Source organism: Piliocolobus tephrosceles, chromosome 2 (assembly GCF_002776525.5).
Source record: "Piliocolobus tephrosceles isolate RC106 chromosome 2, ASM277652v3, whole genome shotgun sequence".
Classification (NCBI taxonomy): Eukaryota; Metazoa; Chordata; class Mammalia; order Primates; family Cercopithecidae; genus Piliocolobus; species Piliocolobus tephrosceles.
The window spans coordinates 88789346-88800612 of record NC_045435.1 but is presented as its reverse complement, the minus strand read 5'-3'; the positions used below and the strand labels follow the sequence as shown (position 1 = coordinate 88800612).

Here is an 11267-nt window from a genome sequence, read left to right as displayed (position 1 = left end):
TTTTTTTTTTAGTAGAGACGGGGTTTCACCATGTTAGCCAGGATGGTCTCGATCTCCTGACCTCGTGATCCGCCCGTCTCGGCCTCCCAAAGTGCTGGGATTACAGGCTTGAGCCACCGCGCCCGGCCTGTATTTTTTAAAGAAATAAATAATAATAATAATAAAATATATATATATATATATATTTGGTGGAAACAGGGTCTTCCTATGTTTCCCAGGCTGTTCGCAAACTCCTGCCTTCATGTAATCCTCCTGCCTTGGCCTCCCAAAGTGTTGGGACTACAGGTGTGAGCCACTGTGCTTGGCTTGGGCTTTCCTTTTACATGTTTCTTTGTTCTTCATCATGAAATTATGAGCTCCTAGGGTGTCATGACCCTTGGGAGGAAATGTAAGTTGATGTGAAGCTTGAGGTTCTCGAGTTTGACTGACTGGGGTGACTGACTGGGGCTTGAATCTGGCTTTCCCTAATACTAGCAAGGTGTTAGCTTACCTGATCCTGTTTCCTACCCCCTATCTTCAGGACTACAGTGAAGATATTAGAACTGAAATATAGGAAGAGCACCTGGCTGTGGTCTGTGCTCAACCCTTAGTCTTGGGCATGGTATGCCCCTGATAAATACTGTAGAGCTATAGGCTTACCTCAGCATGCAGTGTGCTGTAAGTTTACATGATTGAGCACCTGTTGTGTAGGAGACACTAGGGTGAAGAGAGCTCTATTTCAGAGATGCTTGTTGGTACTCTGGAGCTTTTAGCCTCAATGGGATGGGCCATTTGATGGTTCTGATGGAAACAACTATAGCAATTCCATGCAGCATTGTGGATGGTGGCCCACTGGGTCTTGTGGCTAGCTACCATCTTCCCCATTATGTAATTTAACAAAGCTGTTGGCAAGAATGCCCATGTTCCTGGTAAGTTACTTGTTACTGCCCTTGCCAGCATCGTAACTCAGCTGTCTGATTTCTTACCTGTAATGCCATCAGACTCAGGCTACAAAGAGCAAACTGAACAATAAAAAAGAGAGAGAAAAAAAAGAAGAACCAGCTGAGTCTTTCACAGCCAGCACAAAACTTTGAAAAACACTGGATCAATAGCAAGAATGTGCATTTTCTCTCCAGCTACATGGTCAGAAGTGGGCTCAGTGAAGTTGTGGGATTGTAACAACTCTCTCCCAATTGCTGAAAATGCTTAATGAGATAATAACTAATCATTGAATCATTTATTCTTTTTTTTTTTTTTTTTTTCAATCCAGCATCCCTGGATGTGAATGAGGACCCTCCTTAAACAGGAATGGAGAGGTTGAGCTGGTCATTTCCAACCTTAGCTTCAAGGCAGAACTGGAATTAGTTTCAGAATAAACCTTGATCCTAGGCACTTAGTTCTAGAAGATCCTACAAGCACGTCTGCTGTAACCCTATGTATGTTTTCTGTAAAATCACATACCTATAAAATAAAAAGAAAAAAAATCACACATTTATAATATTATAAGAGAGCTTATGGGAAAAATAGAATTGGGCCAATGCAGCTGCAACTTTGTGACCAAAATATGACAAAAACAATCATTGGTGCTTGGGAAGATGCTTTGGACCACCTAGACAGGCAGCTGAGGGTGATGTGATGCTACAAATGTACAAAGAGCTGTCTTCTTCTTTTTTTTTTTTTTTGAGAAGGAGTCTTGTTCTGTGGCCAGGCTGGAGTGGATGGCGTAATCTCGGCTCACTGCAACCTCTGCCTCCTGGGTTCAAGTGATTCTCCTGCCTCAGCCTTCTGAGTAGCTGGGACTACAGGCACACACTACCATGCCCTGCCAATTTTTGTACTTTTAGTAGAGACGGGGTTTCACCATATTGGCCAGGATGGTCTTGATCTCTTGACCTCGTGATCCACTGGCCTTGGCCTCCCAAAGTGCTGGGATTACAGGCGTGAGCCTCCGCACCCAGCTACAAAGAGCCTTCTAATGCAAGCAGAGCTGGCAGTTACTGAGGAAGCCCAGGTGGAGGTGGAGCTCTGAAACAGCCACTGTGGTAAAGGAGTGTGTGCAGCTGGGACTGTGAGGGAGGAGGGTTGGAGTGCAGGACTTGCTTCCTCCCCAACATTTTATTGTGAAAATTTTCAAAAATACTGAAATATTGAAGAAATTGTATAGTGAACACCTTTGTATCTACCACTTTGATTTTCTATAGGCACTCGATTTTAATAAAAAAAAAAAAAAAGAAATAGCTGAAAGGGCTTTTTCTTTCCTGCTGAAGATTACAATTCTACTCCTGCCTTTGCAGCTCCTTTGCCTTCAGAATTTTTTGAAACAAGAGTTATGTTTTACTGATATCTTTCTCCTCTTTACTAATTGTATATGAGTCAATTTGCGTTCCACAAATGAACGTCTTTGTAGAACAGGTGGTTTCTCAAGCTTCAGTTGTGTGTGGCCATCTCTGCTCCCCTTCTACCCCATTTACTATACTGAAACCAGGGGTCAAAGACAGCAAAGAGCGCATGCATTTCTCCCACCCCCCAGACTAGTGACTCTCTGAATGTCACCATTTAGGTGGTTTAAAAGGACCTTAAGCCTTCCTTACCCATGTATTTCCACCTTCCCGTGGAAGACTCAGTGAGTCTTAATTTTCATTCATGTACCTCAAGTTTTTGGGACTTCTTAGAAATGTACTTTCTGGTTACTAATAAGTAGCATTTAGCCCCCGAATGAATGGAAGTATTTGGAATGGCAGGTTGTTCTCTTTTAGAAAGAGGGAGAAGGCTGGTAAGTGTGTGTGGGTCTGGTTTTAGCTCTCAAGCTGGACCCACATAATACAGTTGTCCCTCTCTTGCCCAGCTCTTGGAGGGAAAGAATGATTTGAGATTTGGTGGCTGAGGTAGCCATCCGGGGAACCCACAGCAAAGCTACCATAAGAAGCAGACACATGGTGCTTTTGAGTTGACATGGTACCAAAGCTTTCAGCTTTCTCCTGTTGTCCTGTCACATCCTCACAACTAAGAGAAGTATATAGGATGGGTGTTAACCTCATAGGGGGTAACTAAGGGGACAGGAAGAGCTTGAGGGCTCTTTCCAAGGCTGTCACGTATCACATCATATGAGACGCTTGCCTTCTTCCCATGTGGCGTTGTTAGTGCTGTTCCTCAGAACCTGTGGCTGCTCCCAGCACTGTCTAGCAGCCCTGCTGCCCAGAGCTCCTCATGGATGCTCTGAGTGAGTCAGTTCAGGGGTCTGTGACTGTGAGGGGTGAGAACATGTCGCCCTGATGCCCTCTCTCTTTCCCCAGATCGGGCCCAGCACAGGCAGCGTCAGTGCAAACTTCCCCCACCCCGCCTTCCACCCATGTGTGTCAACCCTGCCCCTGGAGGGACCATCTCTCGAGGTAAGGGAGGAGCCTTGCCTCCAGCAACAGCTTGGTCCAGGGTCTGTGGGGAGGCGGGTGGCAATGGGAGCCCTGGTGCCAGGGCCACAGGCCTCCAGAAAATGAGTGAGGAAGGGTGGGATTAGCAGAGCTGTTGGAGCCCTGAGGGAGAAATCACTTGGAAAAGTCTGGGTTTCTTCATGATCCTTGGACTCATGGCCTGGACCCTCCAGTCTTCTTGGGCCTCCTTGTGTGGCCTGGACTAAAGCCTAGGCTCAGTTTGGGTGGTTCTCTTAGCACCAGCATGGAGAATCTGCAGGGCTTGGGGCATCGAGGCTCCTAGAAGTCCCTGATCAGGTGGCTCAGAGAGCAGGGTGCTTGTAACAGGGCTAGAACAGACAGCCCTGACTCAGCCCTAGTGCTCTCCATCTTGGAGGGTGTGGGGATACACACAGATCACTTTCCTGTCTCCCATGTGGCACCTCAAAGCACTTTACTGACATTAAAATGTGCCTCTCACTCCATTTGGCAAGGTAGGCTGTCCTTTTGATTGGGGAGAATGTTAGAGCACCGGGTAAGTGGCAGCTTACCTCAGGGCCTACCAGTACCCAGGGATGGCGCCAGGGATAGGACCCAGGGAAGCGTCGCTGCACATGAGCGCCTCCTCTCCTCCCTCAGACTTATTAATAGACCTTTTCCAGGCCTGCTAAGGCCAGTGCTCCTGGAAGCCTTTTTGTCCTGATAGCTGCTCTTCTCTGCCCTATAGGCTGCCTGTCCACACCCCTCTGCCTAGCCGAAGGAGCCCTGTTTTAGGTCATAGAGTCATTTTTTCATCTAGAGACAGCATGTCTACTCTAGGGTCTGTCTGTAAAGTGCTTTGAAGGTCAAGAGCTCAGGAGGAGTGCTGGAACACAGAGCACCTCAGTTTCTGCAGCCCATGCTGCTGCTGCGTCCCAGGCAGTTTCCACACTCCTGCTGCCACGGCCCTGACTACTGACAGCAGGATAGAAATGAGTACTTCTAGCCCCCTGATCATTTGACTTAGGTTTTAAAGAAATGCCACCCCCCTACCGTTACCAAAACAAGAGTTGATTGCCCTTTTTTTTTTCTTTCTTAAAATGCCCTGTAACTCGAAAAGGCTGAACGTTAACATTTCCAACATGGCAGGTGAGTGGCTCTGAGAGTGTCAGATGTGCTTTGGCTAAGCTTGAAGACGGTTAGTTGGGGTTAACCAGGCAGTTGGCTAGGCATTGCCTTCTTGAGCACGTGCAGAGGAGAACACTGATTGCAGGATGGGCAGTCGCTGCCTCTGGGGCAGCCCCACAAGTGCTGTGCTCTCTTCCCCAGAGGAGTGCAGACTCCTGAGCCTGGTGGTCTCTCCTCACAGCTGCGCCTCCAGGAGGCATCCATGGGTGTGTGCATTTTGCCTTCTCTCTCTCAGCTGGAAGCAACAGCCCTCTTAGCCTGAAGATAGCAATCAGGCCTCTCCCCTGTGCTTTCTAGCTCCCTAGAGGCTTTACTGGTACTCCTGCCCTTAAGGAGATGTGTTACAGCAACAGTCTCTCTGGTGTTCATATAAGGAAAACAGTACACAGAAAATGGTGGCCATTTATATTGATCACCGTACTCAGCAGAATCAGATTTGGAACTGAAAAAAAATGATCACCTCCCTGCCTCCTTGACCCCCGTTCCCCCACTGCCAGTGTCTTCCCAAGGCTTCCTTCCAGGGTAAAGGGTGAGTACATCAAGAAACTCACCTCTGGCTGTCCCTTGTCACTCTGCCCCACCTACTCAGATTTGAGACACAGAAAGCACCATGGGATGACACTTCTGGCAGGATCTTGGGGGCCACAAAACTGATCTTTCCTTTCCATTGCCTCGGATAGATGTGTGGCCTCTTCTTGATGTGGTGGTTCACGTCAAGAGACTTGTGGCTGGCTGAGTATGGTGGCTCACACCTGCAATCCCAGCATTTTGGGAGGCCGAGGTGGGTGGATCATCTGAGGCTAGGAGTTCAAGATCAGCCTGGCCAACATGGTGAAACCCATCTCTACTAAACATACAAAAAAGTAGCTGGGCGTGGTGGTGCATGCCTGTAATCCCAGCTACTTGGGAGGCTGAGGCAGGAGAATTGCTTGAATGTGGGAGGCGGGGGTTGCAGTGAGCTGAGATCGCACCAGTACACTCTAGCCTGGGCAAAAGAGCAAGACTCCATCTCAAAAAAAAAAAAAAAAAAAGAGACCTGTGACTTATGTGGAAGGGGAAGCCATGAGGACAGATGACCTGGTAGGGCAGTCGGGTGCCCACCTGGCTCCTGTAGCTCCTCTTACCCATCTCCTTGCCAGCCAAGTGGATCCTTTCTTGCCATTTTGACCATGTGTAATATATCTAAATATGGTTGGGTAAGTTGCCAAAATATAGGCTGAGACCCCTGGTTTCTTTAAGTGTTGGTGGTCCCTTCCACTGTCCCTCTGGAAGTTCTCTGCTCTGCCCTAAAGCCTGAACTACCTTGGGCTTCCTCTTGTTGCCTTTTTCTGGGGCCTCCGAAGTATAGGTTCCTAAAGCATTCTCCCATGTATTCAGCAGATCCTTTACGCCTTAATTCTGTGCTGCTAGATGTAGTTGTTTAGCACATGTAGTACCAGATGTCATGCCCGATCCAGAAGTGGATAGAGAGATCGCTGAGCCAGTAAACCCTTTATTTTTTCAGAACTTCCCTCCTTTTTCGCAGGTAAAGGAATCAACTTTCTCTCCTCCAAGAATACGGAGAAGGCTTAATGTTGGTGTAAAGAAAGGGGGGCATGCCTAAGGCCCTCTTTTTTTTGCCTTTGTTTTATTGTTTCTAACTTTCTATTTCTATTTATTTATTTATTTGTGAGCTGGAGTCTTGCTCTGTCACCCGGGCTGGAATGTGGTGGCATAATGTTGGCTCACTGCAACCTCTGCCGCCTGGGTTTAAGTGATTCTTGTGCCTCAGCCTCCCTGGTAGCTGGAACTACAGGCATGCACCACCATGCCCAGCTGATTTTTTTGTATTTTTAGTAGAGATGGGGTTTCACTATTTTGCCCAGGCTGGTCTCCAACTCCTGGACTCAAGTGATCCGCCTGCCTCAGCTCCTGATTACAGGCATGAGCCACCATGCCTGGCTTTTTTCCTAACTTTCTTTTTTCTTTTTTTGACGGAGTTTCACTCTTGTTGCCCAGGCTGGAGTGCAATGGCGCAATCTTGGCTCACCGCAACCTCCACCTCCCAGGTTCAAATGATTCTCCTGCCTCAGCCCCCTGAATAGCTGGGAATACAGGCATGTGCCACTATGCCTGGCTAATTTTTTGTACTTTTTTAGTAGAGATGGGGTTTCTCAAAACTCCTGACCTCAGGTAATCTGCCCGCCTCGGCCTCCCAAAGTGTTGGGATTACAGGCATGAGCCACTGTGGCCAGCCCTTTTTTCTAACTTTCTTTAAGGTCCTTCATTGATTGATTGATTGATTGCGATGGAGTCTCACTCTGTCGCCTAGGCTGGAGTGCAATGGCATAATCTCGGCTCACTGCAGCCTCCCTCCTGGGTTTGAGCCATTCTCCTGCCTCAGCCTCTTGAGTAGCTGGGATTACAGGCACCCACCACCATGCCCAGAGCTAATTTCTGTATTTTTAGTAGAGATGGATTTTCACCACATTGGCCAGGCTGGCCTTGGACTCCTGACCTCAGGTGATCCACCCGCCTCGGCCTCCCAAAGTGCTGGGATTACAGGCATGAGCCACCGCACCCAGTCTTTGAGGTCCTTTAGAGGAGGAGTTGGCAAACTTTTTTGTAAGCATCAGGTAATAAATATTTTATGCTGTGTGGGGCATATGCTTTCTGTTGCAGTTATTTGACTCTGCCATTATAGAATGAAAGCAGTCATAGATAATAGCAAATAACAATAGAATAACAGTAAATGAGCGTGTCTCTGTTCCAATAAAACTTTCTAACAACAGGCAGGGGGCTGGATTTGGTCTGTAGGCTGTAGTTTGCCAACTCCTGCTCTAGACCAGTGAGGAGAAGATCACAGAAGCAGAAGAGTTCTAAGAGCTGCTGTAAAGAGTTGCCCTTATCTTACAAGAGTTAGTGAGGTTTGTGGAGGTGAAATACTTGCTCAGGGTGACTCTTGCTGTTAGAACCCAATTGAAATAAATGAATAGGAAAAGGCGACTGCATTAGTCCATTTTTATGCTGCTGATAAAGACATACCCAAGACTGGGTAATTTATAAAGAAAAAGAGGTTTAGGCCGGGCGTGGTGGCTCAAGCCTGTAATCCCAGCACTTTGGGAGGCCCAGGCGGGCGGATCATGAGGTCAGGAGACTGAGACCATCCTGGCTAACATGGTGAAACCCCGTCTCTACTAAAAAATACAAAAAAACTAGCCGGGTGAGGTGGCGGGCGCCTGTAGTCCCAGCTACTGAGGAGGCTGAGCCAGGAGAATGGCGTAAACCCGGGAGGCAGAGCTTGCAGTGAGCCGAGATCCAGCCACTGCACTCCAGCCTGGGCAACAGAGTGACACTCTGTCTCAAAAAAAAAAAGAAAAAGAGGTTTAATGGATTCACAGTTCCATGTGGCTAGGGAGGCCTCACAATCATGGTGAAAGGCAAAAGGCACATCTTACATGGTGGTAGGCAAGAGAGAAAGAGCCAAGTGAAAGGGGTTTTCCCAGCCAAGTGTGGTGGCTCACGTCTGTCATCTCAGCACTTTGGGAGGCCGAGGCAGGTGGATCATGAGGTCAGAAGTTCAAGACCAGCCTGGCCAATATGGTGAAACCCTGTCTCTACTAAAAATACCAAAATTAGCTGGGTATGGTGGCGCATACCTGTAGTCCCAGCTGCTTGGGAGACTGAGGCAGGAGAATTGCTTGAACCCAGGAGGCAGAGGTTGCAGTGAGCTGAGATCATGCCACTGCATTCCAGCCTGGGTGACAGAACAAGATTCCGTCTCAATAAAATAAAAATAAAAAATAAAAAAGGCGGGGTGTAGTGGGCTCATGCCTATAATCCCAGCACTTTGGGAGGCAGAGGCGGGTGAATCATGAGATCAGGAGATCGACACCGTCCTGGTTAACACAGTGAAACCCTTCTCTACTAAAAATACAAAAAATTAGCTGGGCATGGTGGCGGGCACCTGTACTCTCAGCTACTCGGGAGGCTGAGGCAGGAGAATGGCATGAACCTGGGAGGCGGAGCTTGCAGTAAGCCGAGATCGCACCACTGCACTCCAGCCTGGGCAACAGAGCAAGACTCCATCTCAAAAAAATAAAAAGAGAAAAAAAAGAAAAGGGTTTCCCCTTATTAAACCATCAGATCTTGTGAGACTTACTCACTACCATGAGAAGAGTGTGGGAGAAACAGCCCCCATGATTCAATGACCTCCCAAACAGGTCCCTCCCATGACACATGGGAATTATGGGGGCTACAATTCAAGATGAGATTTGGGTGGGGACACAACCAAACCAGGGACAAAGAACCCCCTGGGAACAAACTAGTTGGTTGGCATCCCTGGAATTTTTTTTTTTTTCTTTTTGAGATGGAGTCTCACTCTGTCACCAGGCTGGAGTGCAATGGCACAATCTTGGCTCACTGCAACCTCCGCCTCCCAGGTTCAAGCAATTCTCCTGCCTCAGCCTCCCAGGGATTACAGGCATGAGCCACTGTGCCTGGCTGATTTATTTTTTTAACATAAAAATCTAAACGTCTGTTCAACACATGTGTTGTAAACTACAAAAAATCGTATAATGAACCTGCAAGTACCTATCACCCAGCTTCAACAATTAACAACTCATGACCAGTGTTGCTTTGTGTATAGCTCTTCATTTTGGCTTCTTTGCAAGCAAATCTAAGAAATCATGGCATTTCAACCTTATGCCAAATGGCTGTCAGAACAGAGTGCTATCCTGAGGGCTTCCTCAAGTGCCACAAAGGGCTTGGATCCTGCTGTCCAGATTGGGCCTTTCTGTCTAGACTGTTGTCTCCTTCAGCTTTCAGGTACCATTTTCTTTTCTTTTCTTTTTTTTTTTTGAGATGGAGTCTTGCTCTGTCACCCAGGCTGAAGTTCAGTGGCGTGATCTTGGCTCACTGCAACCTCCACCTCCTGGGTTCAAGCAATTCTCCTGCCTCAGCCTCCTGAGTAGCTGGGATTACAGGCACGTGACACTATGCCCAGCTAATTTTTGTATTTTTAGTAGAGACGGGGTTTCACCATGTTGGCCAGGCTGTTCTCGAACTCCTGACCTCATGACCCGCCCGCCTCGGCCTCCCAAAGTGCTGGGATTACAGGCATGAGCCACTGCGCCTGGCCTCAGATATCATTTCAAAGTTTGTCCGAAGCCATCGCAACCACTACCAGGCTAGGTAAGCTTCTGGATTCTCTTGAGGGAATTTAGGCTGTTAACCATCTTTGAAACTTACCATAAGGCAATGTGGATATCTAGGCTTTTGGCAAATTGATGTGCCACCTGGCCAAATGCCAAGTCCTGGGAGAATCATGTTCTTCATTCCCAATATGGATGATCTGGGTAGGGGTGTTTGATACAGATGGTGGTGTCCACGTGTGACAGTTGCAGTGTCACACAATTGCTGCCAAAGTCACCTTCCCTTTTGCCTCTTTCCTGGTAAAAACCCACCGAGAAGTAAATGGCAAAGCTAGAGCTGAAGCTGTACCACTCTGCCCAGGTGTGTCTCTAAAGGACCTTTCCCCTGTTGTTTCAGACCTCAGAGGGTGGGGGGTTCTCCAACACAGCACTGTGCAAAGCCTTCTGAATATTCCCATTTGATCCTATCCACAGCCACACAGAATGAGTAGAGCAAGTTTGTTCTAATTTTCCCAGTTGATGAAATTGCCCAGGTTTCTCAGCTGGCAAGTCATATAATTTAGGCTAAGCCCAAGTATTAGGACTCAGATTCCATGTTCTTTTCATGGGCAGCAGTTCTTTTTTTTTTGTTGAGATGAAGTCTCACTGTTGTCACCCAGGCTGGAGTGCAGCGGCGCAATCTCAGCTGATTGCAACCTCCGCCTCCCAGGTTCAAGCAATTCTCCTGCCTCAGCCTCCTGAGTAGCTGGGATTACAGGTGCCCAACACCACACCTGGCTAGGTTTTGTATTTTTAGTAGAGATGGGGTTTTACTATGTTGGCCAGGCTGGTCTCAAACTCCTGACCTCAGGTGATCTGCCTGCCTCTGCCTCCCAAAGTGCTAGGATTACAGGTGTGAGCCACTGCACCCGGCCAGCCGGCCAGCAATTCTTAGAGTGCAGTGCCAGACCAGCAGCTTCAGCATCACCTGGGAACTTGTTAAAAATGCAGATTCGGCCGGGTGTGGTGACCCACACCTATAATCCCAGCACTTTGGGAGGCCGAGGCAGGCGGATCACCTGAGGTCGGGAGTTCGAGACCAGCCTGATCAACATGGAGAAACCCTGTCTCTACTGAAAATGCAAAATTAGCCAGGCATGGTGGTACATGCTTGTAATCCCAGCGACTTGGGAGGCTGAGGCAGGAGAATCGCTTGAACCTGGGAGGTGGAGGTTGCAGTGAGCTGAGATTGCGCCATTGCATTCCACCCTGGCAATAAGAGGAAGACTATGTTAAAAAAAAAAAAAATACAGATTCTTGGCCCATCGCCGTGACTCATGCTTGTAATCCCAGCACTTTGGGAGGTCTAGGCCGGCAGATCACTTGAGACCAGGAGTTTGAGACCAGTGTGGCCAACATAGTGAAACCCCGTCTCTACTAAAAATACAGAAATTAGCTAGGTGTGGTGGTGGTGCGTGTAATCCCAGCTACTTGGGAGGCTGAGGCAGGAGAATTGCTTGAACCTGGGAGGCAGAGGTTGTAGTGGCAAAAATTGCGCCATTGCACTCCAGCTTGGGCAACAAGAGTGAGACTCCATCTCACC

At 48.1% G+C, this 11267-nt stretch overlaps 1 protein-coding gene across 2 annotated transcripts in view; it reads left to right on the top strand.

Annotated features, from left to right (window-relative positions):
* The window catches only part of DHX30 (DExH-box helicase 30), a 51600-nt gene that overhangs the window by 13183 nt on the left and 27150 nt on the right, over nucleotides 1-11267 (top strand). The window contains exons 4-5 of one of the 2 annotated variants that reach the window (XM_026454857.1): nucleotides 3273-3368; nucleotides 4486-4514. In XM_026454857.1, the coding sequence (XP_026310642.1) occupies nucleotides 4508-4514 (7 nt within the window). In that variant the 5' untranslated portion in view covers nucleotides 3273-3368; nucleotides 4486-4507. The remainder of the gene's footprint in view (nucleotides 1-3272; nucleotides 3369-4485; nucleotides 4515-11267) is intronic. The other variant, XM_026454856.2, reaches the window with a different exon arrangement.